This window comes from Aptenodytes patagonicus, chromosome 22, assembly GCF_965638725.1.
Source record: "Aptenodytes patagonicus chromosome 22, bAptPat1.pri.cur, whole genome shotgun sequence".
In the NCBI taxonomy this organism is placed as follows: domain Eukaryota; kingdom Metazoa; phylum Chordata; class Aves; order Sphenisciformes; family Spheniscidae; genus Aptenodytes; species Aptenodytes patagonicus.
This window is the reverse complement of record NC_134970.1, coordinates 6,103,607-6,124,184: the sequence shown is the minus strand read 5'-3', so window position 1 is coordinate 6,124,184 and position 20,578 is coordinate 6,103,607. Positions and strand designations below refer to the sequence as shown.

General features: G+C 70.5%; 2 protein-coding genes across 2 annotated transcripts; one reads left to right on the top strand and one right to left on the bottom strand.

Annotated features, from left to right (window-relative positions):
- Positions 1-1,889: 1,889 nt before the first annotated feature.
- ATXN7L2 (ataxin 7 like 2) lies at positions 1,890-9,350 on the top strand. The gene is made up of 11 exons (XM_076357841.1): positions 1,890-2,019; positions 4,168-4,242; positions 4,388-4,492; positions 4,698-4,890; positions 4,977-5,263; positions 6,142-6,224; positions 6,408-6,652; positions 6,758-6,938; positions 7,140-7,261; positions 7,655-8,492; positions 9,248-9,350. The coding sequence occupies exons 1-11, from the start codon at positions 1,890-1,892 to the stop codon at positions 9,260-9,262; spliced, it is 2,274 nt and encodes a 757-aa protein (XP_076213956.1). The 3' UTR covers positions 9,263-9,350.
- A 1,316-nt stretch (positions 9,351-10,666) lies between these two features.
- On the bottom strand, positions 10,667-14,305 carry AMIGO1 (adhesion molecule with Ig like domain 1). Its single transcript, XM_076358172.1, has one exon. It carries the CDS (start codon positions 13,090-13,092, stop codon positions 11,557-11,559), a length of 1,536 nt encoding a protein of 511 aa, XP_076214287.1. The 5' UTR covers positions 13,093-14,305; the 3' UTR covers positions 10,667-11,556.
- Positions 14,306-20,578: the final 6,273 nt, after the last annotated feature.

The following is a 20,578-nucleotide window of genomic DNA, read 5'->3' as shown; positions in this document are numbered from 1 at the left end:
TCCCTACGGGGGGGCCTATAAAAGTCCTGGGTACCAGCTCTATATAGGGGTGCGTATAACCCCTGGTGTCCGGCTCTCTATAGGGGGTGTATGCAACACCTGGATGTTCTGCTCCATATAAGGGTATATACAGCTCCTGGGTGTCCCGCCCTGTATAGGAGCTTTACGTGGGGGGTATATACAGCTCCTGGGTGTCCCGCCCTGTATAGGAGCTTTACGTGGGGGGTATATACAGCTCCTGGGTGTCCTGCCCTGTACGAGGGCATACATAACACCTGGGTGTCCAGCTCGCTATAGGGATATATATAAGTCCCAGGGGCCCAGCTCTGTACTACAGGGGCTGTATATAACCCCTGGGCGTCCTCCTCTGCATAGGGGTAACTCCTGGTGCCCTGCTCTCCATAAGGGTATAGATAACGCCCGGTGTCCAAAGGGCGTATATAAGCCCCGGCTGCCCGGCTGTCTGTAGGGGATGTATATTAACACCTGGATGGCTGCCTCTGTACAGGGTTATATATAACCCCTGGGCGCCCAGCTCTGTATAGGGGCTGTATATAACCCTGGGTATCCAGCTCTATACGGGGAGTAATGAAACACTGGATGCCTGATGGTGTATAGGGGTTATATATAACCCCTGGGCGTCCTGCCCTGTGTAAGGGCATAGATAACCTCTGCTGTCCAGCTCTATAGAGGGGTATATAGCGCTTGGCCGTGTCCAGTTCTCTTTAGGGGTGCATATAAGCCCTGGGTCCCCAGCTGGGTACGGGATGCGTATGTAACCCCCAGCTCCCCAGCCCCATATAGGGCTATATGTAACCCCTGGGAGTCCAGCCCCGTATAGGGGTAGCCCCAGCTCTCCAGTCCTGTATAGGGCTATATGTAACCCCCTGGGAGTCCGGCCCTGTATAGGGGTAACCTCCGGATCCCCAGCCCCCTTATGGGGGTATATGTAACCCCTGGGAGTCCAGCCCCCTATAGGGGTAACCCCCAGCTCCCCAGCCCCGTATAGGGCTATATGTATTACTTCCCTATTGGGGTAACCCCCAGCTCCCCAGCCCCGTATAGGGCTATACGTAACCCCCGGGAGTCCAGCCCCCTATAGGGGTAACCCCCGGCTCCCCAGCCCCGTATAGGGCTATATGTATTACCCCCTATAGGGGTAACCCCCACCTCCCCAGCCCTGTATAGGGCTATACGTAACCCCCGGGAGTCCAGCCCTGTATAGGGGTAATCCCCAGCTCCCCAGCCCTGTATAGGGCTATATGTAACCCCTTGGGAGTCCAGCCCCCTATAGGGGTAACCCCCACCTCCCCAGCCCCGTATAGGGCTATATGTATTACCCGCTATAGAGGTAACCCCCGGCTCCCCAGCCCCGTATAGGGCTATATGTATTACCCCCTATAGGGGTAACCCCCAGCTCCCCAGCCCCGTATAGGTCTATATGTAACCCCTTGGGAGTCCAGCCCCCTATAGGGGTAACCCCCAGCTCCCCAGCCCCGTATAGGGCTATACGTAACCCCCGGGACTCCAGCCCCCTATAGGGGTAACCCCCGGCTCCCCAGCCCCGTATAGGGCTATATGTATTACCCCCTATAGGGGTAACCCCGGCTCCCCCGCCCCCCATGGGGGTCTGTGGACCCCCGGCCCCCCGTGTCTCCCGGGGGGGCGGCGGGTGTCCCGGGACGGCGCCGGGGCGGGGCAGCCCCCGGGCGGGGCGGGGCGGTTGGCGGGACTACACCGCCCGTGGTGCCGCGGGGCGGGCGGGGGCGCGCGGCGCATGCGCGGGGGCGCGCGGGGCGGCGGCGGCGGCGGCGGCGGCGGCGGCGGCGGCGGCAGGGGCAGGGGGGGGGCGCGCGCGCGCGCGCGCTCCCGCGGCGGCGGCGGCGGCGATGGCGGCGCGTGGGCGCGCGGCGGCGGCGGCGGCGATGGCGGCGGAGCGGCGGCTGCCCAGCCTGGACGAGTTCGCGGGGCAGAGCTGGAGCGCCTGGGTGGAGCGGGCCGGGCCGCCGGCCGAGCCGGGTGAGGGGCGGCGGCGGCGGCGGCGGGGGCGGCGGGGGCGGGCGGGGGGGCCGCCGCCAACGGAGCCGCGCCCGCCGCCCCCCGGTCCTAGCGCCGCCGCGCGGTAGGCGGGCGGCGGGCGCCCCGTAACGGGCAGCGGGCACCCGGCAGCGGGAACTGGGGCACGCTGCACCGGGAACCGGGCAGACGGCACTGGGCAGCGGGCAACCGGGAACCGGGCAGCGGGAACCAGGCAGCGGGCGCTCCGCACCGGGCAGCCAGAGCTGGCACCGGGCACCCCGGTCTGGTCGCTGGGAACCCCGCGCCCGTTACTGGGAGCCAGTTACCGGGTGACCCATCCCGGGTGCCAGCTACCCCCGGGTGCGGTGGGCACTGGGTAACCCGCACCGGGAACCAGTTGCCGCCGTTACCCCGGATCAGGCAGAGGGCACCGGGTGCCCCAGACCGGGCGCTGGGAACCAGGCGGTGGGTACTGGGTGCCCCGGGCGGGGAACCGGCTACCGGGGTACCCTGCACCGGGCACCGGGCGCTGCCCCAGTGGGCTCTGCGCACCGGGCACCGGGACCAGGTACCTCAGGGCGGGCACCGCCCCACCGGTGTGCCCCGTGTCGCAGGTGGACGGGACCGGGCAGCCGGTGGGCACGGCACAAGCTCCTGGCACGGCTGGATGGGGCACGGGTACTCCCGGTGTGGCTGTGCACGGCTGGGCGCCCGGTATGGCACGGCCAGACAGCACTGCATATCCAGTACGGCACGGCCGGACGGGACTGGGGGTGGACTGGGCGCCCGGTACGGCACAGCCGGGCAGGACTGGGCGCCCGGTACGGCACAGCCAGGTGGGACTGGGCGCCTGGTATGGCACAGCAGGTAGGACTGGGTGCCCGGTACGGCACAGCCGGGCAGGACTGGGCGCCTGGTATGGCACAGCAGGTAGGACTGGGTGCCCGGTACGGCACAGCCGGGCAGGACTGGGCGCCCGGTATGGCACAGCGGGTAGGACTGGGTGCCTGGTACGGCCCAGCCAGGTGGGACTGGGCGACTGGTACGGCACAGCCGGGCGGGACTGGGTGCCTGGTATGGCATGGCCAGACAGCACTGCATATCCAGTATGGCACGGCCGGACGGGACTGGGGGTGGACTGGGTGCCCGGTATGGCACAGCCGGGCGGGACTAGGTGCCCAGTATGGCCCAGCCAGGTGGGACTGGGTGCCCGGTATGGCACAGCCGGGCGGGACTAGGTGCCCAGTATGGCCCAGCCAGGTGGGACTGGGCGCCCGGTACGGCACAGCCGGGCGGGACTGGGCACCCGGTATGGCATGGCCAGACAGCACTGCATATCCAGTACGGCACAGCCGGACGGGACAGGGGGTGGACTGGGTGCCCGGTATGGCACAGCCGGGCAGGACTGGGTGCCCAGTATGGCACAGTGGGTAGGACTGGGTGCCCGGTATGGCACAGCCGGGCAGGTCTGGGTGCCCAGTACGGCATGGCCAGACAGGACTGCATATCCAGTATGGCGTGGCTGGATGGGACTGGGTGCCCAGTATGGCACAGCCGGACAGCACTGGGTGCCCAGTATGGCACTGCTGGATGGCACTGGGCGCTCAGTATGGCACAGCTGGCCAGGACACCGTCACCGCTGGCCCGGTGGACACCAGTTCCCCCACAGCAGAGCCCGGTGCGGCTGGCTGGGGCCAGGACACCCGACTGGCAGGGCCGGCGAGGACGCAGGCTGCGGGGCCACGGCCGCATGGGGACCAGGGTGTCTCCAGGGGTGTCCCCGGGGTGTCCCCCGGGCAGCAGGGGCTGACCCCGGTCACATCCCAGCCAGGACGGGGCTGTCCCCAGGAGCACCCGCACCCTGCTGGCGGTGGGCTATCCGCAGGGTCCGGCATGGGGTGGCAGGACGGGGACCTCGGAGGCAATGGCACGCCGCGGGGCCAACCCTGATCCCGGGACGGATCCGTGCCTCTGGTCTAATTTTAGCTGGTTTAATTGTTCCGGGAGCGCCGGTGGCGTTTGACGGCCGGGAGTGGCAGCGCTGCCGGCGGCGAGGACTCGGCGGCTGCACCCGATGCTGGACGCAGCCGGGGGAGGCCGGGACCGTCCCCGTGCCGGCTGCTGCTGACAGGGTTTTGTCTCCGGCAGGATTAGGGTCGGAGCTGGAGGAGAGCGGGAAGAGCGGCGGCAAGAAACTGGATGCCATGACCCTGATTAAGGAAGGTAAGCTCCCTCCTTTGGGGAGAAAACCTGGCATTTTGGGGCTGTGCTCGCCCTCCAGCCCGGACCCTCGGGCTGCGATGCTTCCCCCGGCACCAAGACCCGGTGGGAGCTGTGCCGTGCCACTCACCGAACTCTCGCCCTGCAGACATGAACATCTTCGGCCACTGCCCGGCGCACGACGAGTTTTACCTGGTGGTTTGCAACCACTGCAGCCAGGTGGTGAAGCCCCAGGCCTTCCAGAAGCACTGCGGTGAGCTGGGGGGGGGCTCCGGGCACGGCTATCCCCCCCCACGGCATCCTCTCCGGCACCGGGAGGGACACGGGAAGGCAGCCGGGGCTGGCCGTGTTGGCACAGCCCGGGGTTGGGGGGCTCACGGCGGTGGGACCCCTGGTGCAGGCTAACGCCAGGCTTCCCCCCCCACCCCCCCGTACCCCATCCCACCCTGTCCCGGCAGAACGCCGCCATGGCCCGCTCAGCAAGCTGTATGCCCGCGCCGCTGCCGCTGCCAAGTGCCACGTTGCCGTCAATGGGCAGCCGGCGGCTGGCGGGACCCCCGGTGCAGCCAAGGCGCTGCGGGAGAAGCCCCCAGGTGCCCGCGGGCGAGTCCAGCCCCTGCCCGAGCGGCCGGAGAAGGACAACAACCTCTGGTGAGCGCCGGGACGGGCGGCTCTGCCCCTTCCCTGCCGCGGGGCCGCTCTGACACCGCTCCCCCCCCCCCAAATTCTCTCCCCAGCTTGTTCGTGCCCGTGGTCAACCTGGAGAAGATTCCCAGCATCCCCAAACCGGACGGGCACGGGATCAAGGTGCCCCCCAAAGCCGTACCCACCAACTCCAAGGAACCCCTGGGGAAACCCGCCACCGCCGCGGTGCCGAAAGAGCCCCCGGTGTCGGCCGGGGTCGGGGGGGATTCGGCGATGCCCGCCGACGGCCCCGGGTGCAAGCCGGAGAGCGCGCCTGCCCCGGGGGAGAAGGACGCGGGCGCCTCCAAGCCGCCCCCCAGATCCCACAAGAAGCTGGCGCGTGAGTCCCCCTTTCCTTGCCGGCGACGGGGTGGGGGCGGCAGGTTGGTGCCGCGCGGCACCGGATCCCAGCGCGGCATCCCGGTCCCGTTATTTCGGCGGCCGGGTCTGGCAGCGGGGTAGGTACCGAGGGGGCATCTCCCACCTCTCCTCCTGCATCCGGAGGAGCCGTGCCCTGACCGCAGCTCCGTTCACCCCGGCAGGTTTAGGGTCTCTGCCCGCGGTGCCGGCTGGCCCGGAGGAACGGCGGCGGCGGCGTGTGGCAAGAGCGTGAGCCAGGGTTGAACACCCCCCCAAACCCCAGTTCCCCACCCCCCCCACCCCCCTACCCCCCAGAAATGGGAGTCGGAGAGATGCTGCGGTGCTCACGGGCACTCTCGGGCGACAGCGAGCGATGCCATTAGCAGAACCCAGGCTGGGGGCGAAAGGAGGGGGGCCAGGAGACGGTGGCCCCCCCCCCCGCCCCACAGAGGATGACTCTCGGGGCTGGTGTCCCCCCCCCCCGGCCCCAGAGTGGGGATGCTGCAGCCTCTCGCTCTGAGGAGGGGGGGGGTGTCTCCATCTCCAGCCCTGGCTGGGGTGGGCTGGGGTGAACCCTGCAGAGCCCCCCCCGCCCCCCACCGCCCATGGCCGGCCGGTGGCGGTCCCGGTGAGGCCGTGCCCCCCCCCCCCCCCCCTCCCGCCCCCCAACCTCCAGCCGCCGGAGCCCCCCCGCCGCCGCCGCTTTCATCCCGCCGTCCACACCAGTGGAAACCTCGACCGGGGCCGAACGTGGGGGGGGGTAAAGCGCTTGCTCCCCCCCCCCCGCCCCGGCCCCCGCCCCAACGCAGCTCGGCCCCGGGCCCCCCCCGGCATCCCGCTGCCTTCCTCTGCCCGCAGGCAAGGAGTGCGACCTGAACAGGCAGTGCGGCGTGCTCAACCCCGACACCAAGAAGATCTGCACCCGCTTGCTGACCTGCAAGGTAGTGGGATGCCGTGGCGGTGGGGGGACAACGGGGGGGACCACACACACACACACACACACGCATGCTGCCATCCTGCCCAGGGGGTTTTGGGGGGGGGGGGGGGTCCCGGCGGGTGTTTTCTCGCCCCCCCCCCCCCCCCCCCCGCCGCCCCGACCCCCTCCCTGTTGTCACCCGGCACAGATCCACTCGGTGCACCAGCGCCGCGAGGTGCGGGGACGGGCCAAGGACTTTGACGTGCTGGTGGCCGAGCTGAAGGCCAGCTCCCGCAAGGGCGAGTCCCCGAAAGAGAGGAGCCCCCCCGGGAAGGAACCGCTGCTGCCCCCCCCCCAGCAGGACCCCTCCTCGTTGCCGCAGCCCCTCGCCGGCCCCCCCAGCGCCTCTCCCTGCCGAGCCAAGCTGCCCCACTCCCACTGCCCGCTCCCCAGGTGAGGACCCCGATGTCCGGGTGGCGGGGGGGGACGGGACATGGACACCCCCCCCCCCCATATCAGGCACCCCAAAAATCTCTCGCCGCCCCCTCTCCGGTGCAGGGCCCGGCTTTCCTCCGACAGCGACCCCGAGGACGCGCCGGCCGCCTCCGGGGAGGGGAGCACGGGGGTGTTCCCCTTCCCCCTGCCCAAGGGGGGCAGCCGGGTGTCGAGCGAGGAGAGCGAGGAGGAGGGGGGCGAGGAGCCCCCCTGCCCCCCCACGCGCCCGCCGCGGCCCCAGGCGGTGAGTGAGGGGACCCCAGGGTTGGGACGGAGACCCCCCCAACCCGACCCCGAGCCCACCCAGCTGCATCCCGCTGCCGGCCCCGTGCCGGGTGGGATGCTCCGGGTGGGAGGTTTCTGGGGGGGGGGGGGGGGGGGGCCATGCTGACCGTGTGTGTGTGTGTGTGTGTGTCGTTCCCCCCCCACCACCACCCCCCCTCAGTTCTGCACCTTCGGGAGCCGCCTGGTCAGCCCGGGCTGTTACGTCTTCAACCGGCGGCTCGACCGCTTCTGCTCGGCGCTGGGCTCCATGCTGGAGCGGCACCTCAGCTCCCACATGTGGAGGTGAGGGGGGGGGGGGGGGCGGCGGGTGCCGGGGGGGTGCTGCTGGGTGCCAGGGTGCAAAGCCAGCCGGCCCCCAAGGCGGGGTGGTGGTGGTGGGGGGGTTGCCCTCCCCAGGGTCCCAGCGCGGCGTGGAGGGGGTGTACCTGAATTGGGGGGGGGGGGGGGCAAGGATGGGAGCGAGGATTTGTGTGTGTATGGGGGGGTCCCGTCTCACCCCTCCCCATCTGAACTGGGGGGGGACGACGTGGCAGGGGTCAGGAATGGGAGCGGGGATTTAGGGGGATCCCGCCTCACCCCTCCCCACCTGAACTGGGGGGGACGTAGTGGGGATGCAGGGATGGGAGCAAGGGTTTTGGGGGGGTCCCATCTCACCCTTCCCCTCCCCTCCCACAGGAAGATCCCTCCAGCCGCCGAGCCCCCTCTCCACACCACCCCGGCCCCCCCCAGCCCCGCCGCCCCCCCTGCCGCCCCCACCCCCTCACCCCCCCCACGGACCTCATCGTCATCGGCGGTCCCCCCGGGCACCCGGGAGGGCCGGGTCCCTGCCAGCCTCAACTACACGGTGGGGTCCCCCCACGCGGCGGCCGCCTGCAGCCAGCCGGAGTGCGGGGGGGGCGGCAGCCAGTCCATCACCTCCCCGCTGCCGGCCAACATCCCCTCGCCCTCCTTCAGCAAGTTGCCTTCCACCAAGGCCAGCAAATCTTCCCGAGCCCGGGAAACGGCCGGTGGGACGGATCCGGATACCCGCAAACGGAAGCCCCCTCTCGCCGCCGGTGGCCCCCCCTATAAACGGACCTGTTTGGGGGACGGGGTCAAAAGCAAAAACCCCGGCTGCCAGGTTTCGGCTCCCCCCGGCAAGACGAAACCCACCCCTTCGGGTTGCCCGGCTTCTTCCTCCGCTGCCGTCCTCAACGGTACGACGCGGGTGAAACGGCTCGCCCCCCCGGACTGCCGCGGCCCCCCCGGTGCCGCCGCCGTGGACCCCCGAGGCTCACCGCTGCACGGGCCGGGGGTGCCACCGCCGCCCCCGCCGTGTTGTATCTCCGAGGATGAGGTCAAGAAGCGCAAGAACGCGGCCACGTACTGCCGGCCCGTCAAGCCCAAGCCTGCGCCCCCCCTGCCTGGCCCCCCGCCGCCCCCCGGCCCGGCCCCCCCCGACTCGGGCGGCTCCGTCCGCAGGAAGAAGCCGGGGACCCCCCTGGGCTTCGAGGAGAAGCGGAGCGCCCTGAAGGTAGGGCTGAGATGGGGGGGGGGGGGGTGTTTGAGGTGCTCCTGGGGGTGCAGAGCGGCGTCAGGGTGTGATGCTGGGCAGTGAAATGGGGGGACCCCCCCCAGGGCCACCAGCACCTGTGGGGGACGGGGTGGGACCTGCCTCCTCCCAGGGCTTGGGGCTGCTTGTGTGCACCCGTGCCCTGGGGGACACCCTGGTCCTGGGTGGGGGACACCATGGGGACATCCTGGTCTCAGTTAAGGGGGGGCACTGTGGGGACAACATGGCCCCAGGTGGGGGATGCCACGGGGACCTCTGGGGATGGCCACATCCCAGGTGAGGGACACCACAGGGACCCTCTGGGTACCCCCTGGCCTCGGGGGGGAGGACGGGGGACACTGGGGGACGCTGTGGTCTTGGGTCACGAGTGGTGGGTGCAGCGGGGACCCTCTGGGGACACCATGGCTCTGGGTGGAGGGCACCACAGGGACCTTCTGGGACGCCCATGTCCCAGGTGAGGGACAGCGTGGGTACCCCCTGGCCCTGAGCAGGGGATGCTGGCGGGGACGCTGTGATCTTGGGACATCCTGGTTGTGGGTGGTGGACGAGGTGGGGACCCTCTGGGGACATGTTTGTCCATGCTGGGGGGATGCTCCCTCTGGGGACACCCCAACCCTGGGTGGGGAACACCGCTGGGGACACCCTAACCCTGGGTGGGGGACACAGTGGGCCCGGGGTCTCCGCTACCCCTGACCCAGCGCTCTCCTCTCCCACAGTCCAAAGCCCATTAACGGAGGGGCCACCGGGGCCACCCCCCCGCCGGGCGCGGGTGTCCCCCCGCGTCCCTCCGCCGCGGGCGCGAGGAAGCCCCCACTGGAAAATGCCGAAAAGCCGATGGGGGGGGGGGGGGGGGGGAGCTCCCCCCCCCACCCCACCCCCCCTCCAAGGAAACAAAAAGAAGAAGGGAAAAACCAACCTCCGGAAAAATACCTCAAGACTCTCAGTTCTGTTCTCTTGCTGCTAAACCAGCCCCCGGGAGAGGAGGCGGCCGTGGCCGGGGGTGTCCCGGCACAGGACCGGCCACCGGGCCACCACGCCGGCCGCCGCCGGCCGCAGATATTTATAAGAATTACTATTGCTGTTTTTTGTTTCTTTTTTTAAAAAAAAAAGAAAGGAAAAAAAAAAAAAAAGAAAAAAGAAAAAGGCTAGGTCTTGCAGAGGGGGGGCGGGGGGGGCCGGGCTGTGTCCTGGGGGTCCCCGTGGTGTCGGGGGACCGTGGTGTGTCCCCAGGAGCCCCGCGAGGGCAGAGCAGGGGCTGGGGTGACGCAGGGGAGGGGGTGTCCCCAGGGAGGGCAGCGGGGACTGGGGCTGCGGGGACGGGGGGGGGACGGGGGGAGTCCCCGGGCTCACCAGGAGCCCGGAGGGGACAGAGGGACAGGGGGTGGCCCTGGCTCCCCCCGCGGGGACGGGGGGGGGACGGGGGGTCCCCAGCAGCCCCGTGGGGACGGGGGTCCCCCCCCCCCTTCCACCGGTGCCCTCTGCGGATCGCCAAGCACCGCCCACCGCCCGCACGGGCCCCGCCCCAGCAGGTAAGGCCACGCCCCCCCCGCCCGCATGACCCCGCCCCCATCCGGTGAGGCCCCGCCCCGGGGTGGGGGGGGAGATGGGTGAGGGAGGGGTACTGGGGTGGGGGAGGTACTGGGGACCACAGGGGGGGCTTTGGGGTGCTCGAGGGGGGCTGTGGGGGCGGGCGGGGGACCGTAAGGGTCATTGGGGTCATTGGGGTGCTGGGGGGCGGCAGTGGGGTGGGGGGGTGAGCAGGGGGCTGGCATGGGGGGGCTGCATGGAAGCCCCCTCCCAGCACAGCGCAACAGGGACGGGGTCGGCTGGGCCCCCCCCCTCCTCCCCCAAACCCCTTGGTCCCCCAGTCCCCCCACCCCGTGCACCCACCCACCCCCCCCCCCCGCACCCCAGATGGGGGCCGGGGTGGCAGCAGGGGCCCCAGCTCAGCCTGACCCCACTGCCACCGGCCTGACCCCCTCATCCCAGGGTGGGGGGGGGGGTCCCGCAGGGCTGGCGTGGTGGCACTGTCCCTGTCCCCACCACGGCCCCCCCCCCCCGCCACGCCCAGCGAGGGGACCCCATCTTGGGGACCACCCTTTTAGCACCCCGAAACTGGGCGAGGGCTGCGCAGGCACGACGGGGAAACATGTTTATTTTGGCCAAGGTATCAGCGGGCGACTGCCAGCACGGGGGGGACGCGGCCCGGGGGGGGGGGGGAGACATGGGGGACACAGGCTGGGCTGCGAGGGCACAGGGCCGGAGGGGTGCGGGGGGTACCCCCATTTGGGGTGCTGGAGCCCCCGGGGTCCCACTCCTTGCGGGGTGGGGGGCTCTGCTTGCAGCTGTGGGTTGCAGGAGGGTGTTGGGGGGGGGGGGAGTTGCACCCCGTGGGCCCCCGGGGGGTGACATGCCCCTCGTGTCCCCCCCTGCCGAGTGCTGGCCGGGGTGGCACACGCTCCCCTGGTGGGACTCATGCTTCGCGATACACATGCCAGGGAGGGCGCGGGGCGGGGGGGTCGGCGCCGTGGGGAGGGGGCGGCTGCCCTGCCAAAGCGGGACCCCCGGGGCCCAGCTCCCCGCGCCGCAGCATGTGGGTGCCCCCGGTGCTGCCATCCCCAGGGGCGGGGGGGGGGCACCCGCCGAGCCGGCCCGGGCGCTGTCACTGGTGCTCTCACCCGCAGTCCTGCGGTGCCCGGTGGGTGATGGGGCTGGTGACCCCCGGCTCTGTGGCCTCGCTGTCCCCACAGGACCCCCCCTTGTCCCTCGCGGTGCCACGGTGCCAGCAATGGTGGTGGTGACCTTGGCAGAGGCCGGTGTGGGTAGACAGCAGCGATGCAGGGGGGCGATGGCAAGTGTCTCCCCCCCCCCCCCCCCCCAAGTTGGGGACACGGCGCTGGGGGTCCAGGCTGCCCCTCCTGCCTGCAGCGCGTCCATCGGGGACAGGTCCCAGCGGCGGTGGGGCCGGGGTGTCCCTGGGGACCGTCCCCGCGATGTCCCGTCGCCCCCGTCCGTCCCCCCCCCCCTACACCACGATGGGGGTGTCGGAGAAGACGGAGCTGACCGAGTCCGGATCCGACACCTTCCTCTGCGCCTTGGGGCCGTGCCGGGGGGGTGGCTGAGGGGTCCCCCCCACCTTGAACCTGCCGTTCTGCCCCGAGCCGGTGGCGGAGGCCGAGCGGGACCGGCAAGGCTCCCTGGGGACAGCAGCGGCGTGGTTGGGGGTGGCGCTGAGGACGGAGGAGTTGATGCTGTCGTCGCGGGGAGCCGGCGGCTTGTCGGCGCCGCGGCAGCAGCAGCAGCGGCAAGGGGTGAGGTACAGGTAGATGAGCACCAGCACCACGCTGAGGATGCAGCCCACCAGCGTGGTGTAGGCGGTGTTGAGCGTGTCGTGGGGACCGTGCAGGGTGAAGTTGTGCACCAGCAGCTCCACGTAAAGGGTCTCGTTGAGGAGGGGACCCGCCACCCAGCAGGCGTAGGTGCCGGCGTCCTCGGGCCGCAGCGCCCGCAGCTGCAGGCTGCCGTTCGCCAGGAGAGCGGCGCTGCCGTTACCCCCTTCCTCCAACACCCGCTCGCCTCCCGGCGTCACCCAGTGCTGGCTACGCACCCCCCGCAACCGGGTGTCGCAGCTCAGGGTGACGGTGTCACCCAGGTGGGCTTCCAGCACCGCTTCCCGCGCCTCGCTGCAGTTGAGCGGCTGCCGGCCGGCCAGGGCGAGGATACCGACGGGCGCCGGGGCGGTGGGCAGCAAGCACCGCAACTCCTCCTGGAAATCCACCACGGCGCTCAACCGGCGGCGACGACCGCGGGCAACCAGCTGGAAAAGCGGGCAGTCGCAGGCCAGCGGGTTGCCGTGCAGGTAGAGGCGGTCGCGCAGCCAGGCGGGCAGCGCCTGCAGCTCGCCGACGGGCAAGCTGCGGAGGCGGTTGGCCGAGAGGTCGAGCAGGGCCAGCTGGGGCAGGCGGCTGCCGTCGCGCAGCAGCTCCAGCGGGAAGCGGGCGATGCGGTTTTGCCCCAGGTAAAGCTTACGGAGGCGGCTGAGGTTATCGAAGGCGGTGCGATCCACGGCGGAGATCTCGTTGTTGTAGAGGAGGAGGACCTCCAGCTCGGCCAGGTCGCTGAAGAGGTTCTCCTCCAGCGCCCGGAGACGGTTAGAGGAGAGGTCCAGGTGCCGCAGGTGGGGTACGTGGGCGAAGGCTTCGGTGGAGACGAAGGAGAGCCCGTTGTGGCTGAGCAGCAAGGCGTGGAGGTGGGCCAGCCGCCCCGGCGCCCAGTCGGCGCGCAGCCGGCTGACGTTGTTGTGGCTGAGGTCGAGGACGGCGGTGAAGCGGGGCAGGGGGGCCGGCACCGAGCTCAGCACCGCCTGCGAGCAGCTCAGGATGTTGGAGGCGCAGACGCAGCGCGGGGGGCAGCTCCCGCCCGCGGACCCCCACGGCGCCAGCAGCGCCAGCGCCAGCAGCAGTGGCGTTAGTGGCAGCGGGGCCCCCGGCCCCCCAACGCTCCCTGTGGCCACGCTCTGCCCCATGGCGTCACGCGGGTGCTGGGGACGGGGCACCGGCATGCCCGCGACCCCCAGCACGGCGGGCTGGGGGGCACAGGGTTGGCTTGCACGGGGTGGCTTCGGTCACCCGGTGTCACGGCATGCAGCGGGCTCACTGCTCACCTGGTGTCACGGTGCAGAGTGGCTCGGTCACCCGGTGTTGCAGAGTGGGGTGGCTTTGTCACCCAGTGTCACAGCATGGGCTACAGGGTGGCTTCAGTCGCCCAGTGTCACAGCATGTGCCAGGCTAGCGGCTCGCCTGGTGTCACGGCACGGGGTGGCTTGGTCACCCGGTGTCACGGCGCAAGGTGGCTTTGTCACTCGGTGTCACATCATGTGCTATGGGGTGGCTTTGGCCACCCAGTGTCACGGCTAGCTGCTCGCCTGGTGTCACGGCACGGGGTGGCTTGGTCACCCAGTGTTGCAGCACAGGGTGGCTTTGGACACCCAGTGTCACAGCATGCGCTACGGGGTGGCTTTGGTCAGCCGGTGTCACAGCGTGCACTGGGCTTGCTGCTCACCTGGCGTTATGGCACGGGGTGGCTTGGTCACCTGGTGTGGCAGTGTGGGGTGGCTTTGGTCACCCAGTGTCACAGCAGGTGCTGTAGGGTGGCTTTGGTCACCCGGTGTTATGGTGTGCACCAAGCTGGCTGCTCACCCAGTGTCACAGCGTGGGGTGGCTTTGGTCACCCCGTGTCACAGCGAGCACCACAGAGGGACTTCGGTCACCTGGTGTGGCAGTGTGGGGTGGCTTTGGTCACCCCGTGTCACAGCGTGCACCGGGCTTGCTGCTCACCCAGTGTCGCAGCACGGGGTGGCTTTGTCACCCAATGTCACAGCGAGCACCACGGAGGGACTTCAGTCACCCGGTGTCACAGCGCGGGGTGGCTTTGTCACCCAATGTCACAGCAAGCACCACGGAGGGACTTCGGTCACCCGGTGTCACAGCGCGGGGTGGCTTTGTCACCCAATGTCACAGCAAGCACCACGGAGGGACTTCGGTCACCCGGTGTCACAGCCCGGGGTGGCTTTGTCACCCAATGTCACAGCGTGCACCGTGGCGTGGCTTTGGCCACCCGTTGTCACGGCGTGCACCGGGCTCGCTGCTCACCTCTGGTGTCACGGCAAGAGGTGGCTTTGGTCACCCGGTGTCCCAGCGTGGGGTGGCTTTGTCACCCGCTGTCACGGCGTGCCCGGGGTTGTTGCCCACCCGGGTCGCGGCTCGCCCCGGGGCTCCCTCCCGCCGCAGCCCCGCTCCCCCCGCGCTGCGGAGGCGGCCCCGGTTCCCCCCCCCGGTTCCCCCCGGCCCCCCCCCCCCCCGGTCCCGGCCCTGCTGCGGACGGAGCCCGCGGGAGGATGCTCACCGCCCCCCCCCGCTTCCCGGGGCGTTACCGGGGCCTGGTACCGGGGCCGGTGCGGAGGAGGGCGGCCAGGGGAAGCCGAGCGGGGCCGAGCCGAGCCGAAACGAGCCGAGCCGGACCGAACCGAGCCGAGGGAACCCGAACCGAGCCGAGCGGGGCCGAACCGAGCCGGGCAGCGCCGAGCGGGGCCGAACGGAGCCGAGCGGGCCGGGCCGAACCGAGACGAGACGAGCGGGCCGAGCCAGGCCGAGACGAGCCGAGAGGGGCCGAGCGGGCCGGGCCGAACGGAGCCGAGCCGAGCGGAGCCGAGCGGGCCGAGCCGAGAGAGGCCGAGCCGAGCCGAGAGGGGCCGAGCGGAGCCGAGCGGGGCCGAGCGGAGCCGAGCCGGGCCCCGAGCCGGCTGCGGCGCGCACCCGCGGCCCCGGGACAGGGTCTGGGGGCGGCCCCGGTGCGGCGCACCCCGCGCACGGGCGATCCCCATTGGCTGCCGCCGCATCGCCCGCCGCCAATGGCGGCGGCGCCCGCTTAACCCCCTCGTGGGCCGCGCGTCGCCCCCCCGGGCTGAGCCCCCCCGAGGAAGCCGGCCCCGGCCCCGGCGTCACCCCCGAACCCCGCTTCGTCCCCCTCCCCACCCCCATCATCCCCGTCCTCAGCCCCATCCCCCTCTCCGTCCCCATACCCCTCCCCATCCCATCCCGTCCCGTCCCCATCCCCATCCTGTCCCCATCCTCGTCCTCATCCCTGTCCCCATCCCCATCATCCCCATCATCCCCATCATCCCCATCATCATCCCCGTCATTCCCATCCCCATCTCCAACGCCATCCCCATCCCCATCCCATCCCTGTCCCCATCCCCATCCCCATCCCCATCTCCATCTCCAACTCCATCCCCATCCCCATCCCGTCCCCATCCTCGTCCTCATCCCTGTCCCCATCCCCATCATCCCCATCATCCCCATCATCCCCATCATCATCCCCGTCATTCCCATCCCCATCTCCAACGCCATCCCCATCCCCATCCCATCCCTGTCCCCATCCCCATCCCCATCTCCATCTCCAACTCCATCCCCATCCCCATCCCGTCCCCATCCTCGTCCTCATCCCTGTCTCCATCCCCATCATCCCCATCCCATCCCCATCCTCATCCTCATCCCATCCCTGTCCCCATCCCATCCCCATTCCCATCCTATCCCCATCTCTGTCCCCGTCCCCACCCCATCCCCATCCCATCCCCGACCCAACCCCACCCCAAACCCCTCTGTGCTGCCCCAGCACCTGCCCCATCCTGCTGTGCTGGTACCCGCCGGCTGTACCGGCCCACGTCCCGCGGTGCCAGCCCAGACCCCCCGGCACTGGCCCACACCCCTCGGCACCGGCCCAGACCCCACGGTACCGGCCCAGACCCCTCGGCACCGGCCCACACCCCGGCACCGGCCCAGACCCCCCGGCATTGGCCCAGACCCCTCGGCACCGGCCCACACCCCACGGCACCGGCCCAGAACCCCCGACACTGGCTCAGACCCCACGGCACCGGCCCAGACCCCATGGCACCGGCCCAGACCCCCCCCGACACTGGCTCAGACCCCACGGCACCGGCCCAGACCCCCCCCCCCGACACTGGCTCAGACCCCACGGCACCGGCCCAGACCCCACGGCACCGGCCCAGACCCCCCCCCCCCCCGACACTGGCTCAGACCCCACGGCACCGGCCCAGACCCCACGGCACCGGCCCAGACCCCCTGACACTGGCCCACACCCCATGGCACCGGCCCACACCCCATGGCACCGGCCCAGACCCCCCGGCACCAGCCCAGACCCCCCGGCACCGGCCTAGAACCCCCGGCACTGGCCCACACCCCACGGCACCAGCCCAGACCCCCCCCCCCCCCGTTCCAGCCTGAATTCCCCGGTACTGGCCCCATCCCACTGCCACCCACCACCCCCGGGAGGGAGGGGACACATCCTGCCCTGGGGTCCCCGCCGAGAGGCACCCGTGGGTGCTGCCGCTCCCGGCCAGGCAGGGGTGCCCTGTGCCCCCACCCCTGACGCGCGCGGCCGTGTCTCTGCCTCCCGGGCGTATTTTTAGATGCAAAACATTTGTGCCATTTTTTTTGGGTCCAAAATTACAAGGAAAGGAGCCGGAACAAACCGCGCTGAGATGATGCAGCTTTTTATTTGGGGGGGGGCAGTAATTAAGGGGGAGCCCCTGCAACACGGAGCAGGGTGTCCCCAGGGTGCCCCTCACCCTGTGCCCCCCCCCACCGGCTGCTCCCTGCACCCGTGTCCCCCGGCCGGGTGTCACCCCATGCTGTCCCGTCCCCCCCCCCCTCGCTGCCATCATCCCCCCCCTCCGGCTGCTGGGCCGGTGACAGGGAATTTTGTCCTTTGATTGTCCTCAATTTCTCTGCTTTAATCCGGGTGCTAATCCCAGCCCAGCACCCGCTGCCCAGCACGGCCCCCACCCAGCACCCAGACCCACCCCCCCACCCTCCCCACTGGGAGCACCCGCACCCCGACCTCCCTTAGCCCACCAGTGGGCTCTGGGTGTCCCTGTCCTTGTGCCACCTTGGTGGGGACCTGGCGGGGGACCCAGGCGTCCTGGGGGGAGCCGGCACAGCACCGTGCACCCCCCCCCCCCGGCGGCGTGCCAGGCAGGATTGGTGCCGGCTGCCCGGCTGCAGGCGTGTGCGCTGCACGGGTGCGCAGGCGTGCCAGCATGCACACACAGGCAGGCAGGCACATGCCTGAGTGCACACGCACACACGCACACACGCACACACGCACACGCGTGCTGGAGGCACGTGCACGCACACACACGCACCGGGCACACGTGTGTGCACCCCCCCCGATCACACACGCGTGCAAACCCGCCAGGTTCGCAGGCGTGTGCGCGCGCAGGGATGCACCCGCCGTAAGCATGCACGCGTGCGTGGCCCCTCCGGCCGCATGCACGCACACTGGAGGCACACGCGTGTGCACATGTGCCACCCTCGGGCATGTGCGCACACACATGCAAACACGCTTACTCTGTGTGCCCGGGCAGGGCTCTCCAGCTGTGCACAGCTGGAGGAGCCAGGCAGCTGTGCCAGGGTGCCGGGGGTGCTGGGGTACGGGTATGTCAGGGTGCCAGGGTGCCGGGGTGCTGGGGTGCAGGGGTACGGGTATCCCAGGGTGCTGGGGTGCTCAGTACCAGGGTGCCAGGATGGCAGGGTGCCACGGTGCCATGGTGCCACGGTGCCGGGCTGCTGGGCTGGCAGGGTCACAGGGTGCTGGTATGCCAGGGTGCCAGGATGATGAGGTATTGGGGTGCCAGGGTGCTGGGGTACAGGGGTGCCATGGTGCCTTGGTGCTGGGGTGCCCGGGTGCTGGGGTACTGGGGTGCCATGGTGCCTTGGTGCTGGGGTGCCAGGATGCTGAGGTATTGGGGTGCCCGGGTGCTGGGGTATGGGGGTGCCATGGTGCCTTGGTGCTGGGGTGCCAAGATAATGGGTACTGGGGTGCCTGGGTGCTGGGGTACAGGGGTGCCATGGTGCCTTGGTGCTGGGGTGCCAGGATGCTGAGGTACTGGGGTGCCCGGGTGCTGGGGTACGGGGGTGCCATGGTGCCTTGGTGCTGGGGTGCCAGGATGCTGAGGTACTGGGGTGCCCGGGTGCTGGGATACGGGGGTGCCATGGTGCCTTGGTGCTGGGGTGCCAAGATAATGGGTACTGGGGTGCCAGGGTGCTGGGGTACGGGGGTGCCATGGTGCCTTGGTGCCGGGGTGCCAAGATAATGGGTACTGGGGTGCCAGGGTGCTGGGGTACGGGGGTGCCATGGTGCCTTGGTGCTGGGGTGCCAAGGTAATGGGTACTGGGGTGCCAGGGTGCTGGGGTACGGGGGTGCCATGGTGCCTTGGTGCTGGGGTGCCAAGATAATGGGTACTGGGGTGCCCGGGTGCTGGGGTACTGGGGTGCCATGGTGCCTTGGTGCTGGGGTGCCAAGATAATGGGTACTGGGGTGCCCGGGTGCTGGGGTACTGGGATGTTAGGTTGCTGGGGTGCCAGGGTGCTGGAATAGTGGGGTGCTTGGGGACTTGGGTGCTGGGGTGCCAGGGTGCTGGGATACCAGGATGATGGGGTGCCAGCAGTCTCAGGGTGGCGGGGTGCTGAGGTACTGGGGTGCCAGGGTGCCGGGGTGCCAGGTGCACCAGGGTGCCGGGGTGCCAGGGCACCATAAACCCCACAATGCCAAGGCAGTCCCCCGCCCCCCAGCACCCGCCATGCCGAGTCCCCTGGGGGTCTGGCTGGGCTGTAGGGTGGGGGTCAGCAGCCAGCCCCTTTTTGGGGGGCAGGACCTCCTCGGGGGTAGCTGGGGGGCAGAAATCCAGGTCTGGGGCTGCACGAGTGGGCCCTGGGCACCTGTTTTTGGGGGCCTGCATGGTGTGGTGCCAGGGAGGGTGCCCAGCGCGGGCTGGGGCAGAGGAGCTGGGGGTGCGTGGGGTGCCCCTGGGGCCGGGGGGGGGGGGGGTGTCTCCTCCCCCCGGCTGCAGGGCGGCACAGGGGGGGACGGGAGGAATTTGCAGGCGGCTGCGAGGCTGTGCCGCGGCGGCTGAGCCACTCGGGCCCTGAATTATTGATGCTCCGGTGGCAGGAAACAGCAAAGCCATAAATCTGCCTGTGCCGGCGCTGACACCGGCGTGACGGGGCGGGAGCAGCCCTGGCTCCCTGCCTCAGTTTCCCCAGGGAGGAGAAAAACCCTCAGGGGCCCGTTCTCAGGATGCACCCCGTGTGCCGGGGGCAAGGGGGGTGCAGAGATACCCGGAGTGGGGGAACGATGCTCCTCGCTGCTGGGTCCTTCCTGGCTTGTGGGGTGCAGGTGGCGGGCTCTGCACCTCCTCACCACGAGAGACCCCCGAAACATCGGGGTGCTGGGAGGGGTCAGGGTGGCTGAACACCCGCCTGCACCGGCACGAGGGAGGGAGGAGGCAGGGGCCGGTGGGGTGTGAACTTGGGGTGGGGTGGGCACCCAGGGTGGGGTGGGCACCCAGGGTAGGGTGGCACCCAGGGTAGGGTGCCCTCATGGATTTTGGTGCACATGTGAGTTACCAGGATGAGGGGTGGGGGGGGGGGGTGGGGGGGGCAGCAGGGCTTTCCCCCACCCTGGGGAGCAGGATCGATCCCCGTGCTCGGCTCCTGGCTGCTGCACGGGGCAGGGGATGGACCCAGGGCAGGTGGAGGGTGGTGGGGGGGGGACACAAGGCAGGATGGGTGCCCCCGCGGGTCCCTGGCACTCCTGCTCACCGGGAGACCGCGTGCCGGCGTGCCCGGTGCCCGCGGTGACGGGGGAGCCACGGGCAGCCATCTCCAGGCCCCGGTACGACGGGGCCGGTTCATCCGAGGTCCCGCGTTTCTAATCTGGTTTGGATGGATTTATTTTTGGGTCCTCGTAACCTAGCAATGGGCACGTGACGCGCAGGGCCTGCGGCAGGGACACGCGTCGCCCGCCTCGCCCGCCGGCCGCTCGCCACCCTCCGCGCACTGGCCCTGGGGATGGGGCCCGCTCGGCCGTGCGTGTGTCGTCCCACCCCCCCAGGCACCCGCAGGACGGGGGCCGGGGCACTGTCGGGAGGAAGTTCGCAGCCTGTGCAGGCTTTTGGGGGGGGGGTGCCGGTCCCTGGAAGTGATGGGGATCACCCTTGTTAAGCTAACGGCCATGCCCTGGGGAAACTGAGGCACGGAGCGTGGCAAGGGGGGGGGGCACTGCCCCGATCCCAGTTGCTCTGTTACTGAACTGGGAGCAAGGGAAGGGGCACTGGGCTGGGGGTGGGCAGAGCCGGGGGCTTCTGCGGCCCCTCTGAGTGCCCCCCCCCCCGGCCCTGTGCATCCCCCTGCACCCATCCCCACCCTGTGTCCTCCCCCCCCCCCCCCGCGGTGCGGACCTGCCTTCCGTCCCCTCCTTCCCACCGCCCCCCCCACCCCAGGCTGCCTCCCGCGATGTCACCCCCCCCCCCTCTTCCCCGAGCCCCCCCCCCCCCCTTTGCCTCCCCACCCCATGGCCCCTGGGGGGCTGCTCCCTCCCTGTTCCCCACCAGCCCTCCCCAGTGCCCCCCCCCCCCCCCCGCAATCCCCTCCCCAGCCCCTTCGAGGGGCGACTGGGGAAACTGAGGC

Coding starts and splice junctions, on each gene's coding strand:
- AMIGO1 (XM_076358172.1), bottom strand. CDS start 13,092: ATGCCGGTGCCCCGTCCCCAGCACCCGCGTGACGCCATGGGGCAGAGC.
- ATXN7L2 (XM_076357841.1), top strand. CDS start 1,890: ATGGCGGCGCGTGGGCGCGCGGCGGCGGCGGCGGCGATGGCGGCGGAG. Junction 2,020..4,167: donor CGGGCCGCCGGCCGAGCCGG/GTGAGGGGCGGC, acceptor TGTCTCCGGCAG/GATTAGGGTCGGAGCTGGAG. Junction 6,939..7,139: donor GCCCGCCGCGGCCCCAGGCG/GTGAGTGAGGGG, acceptor ACCCCCCCTCAG/TTCTGCACCTTCGGGAGCCG.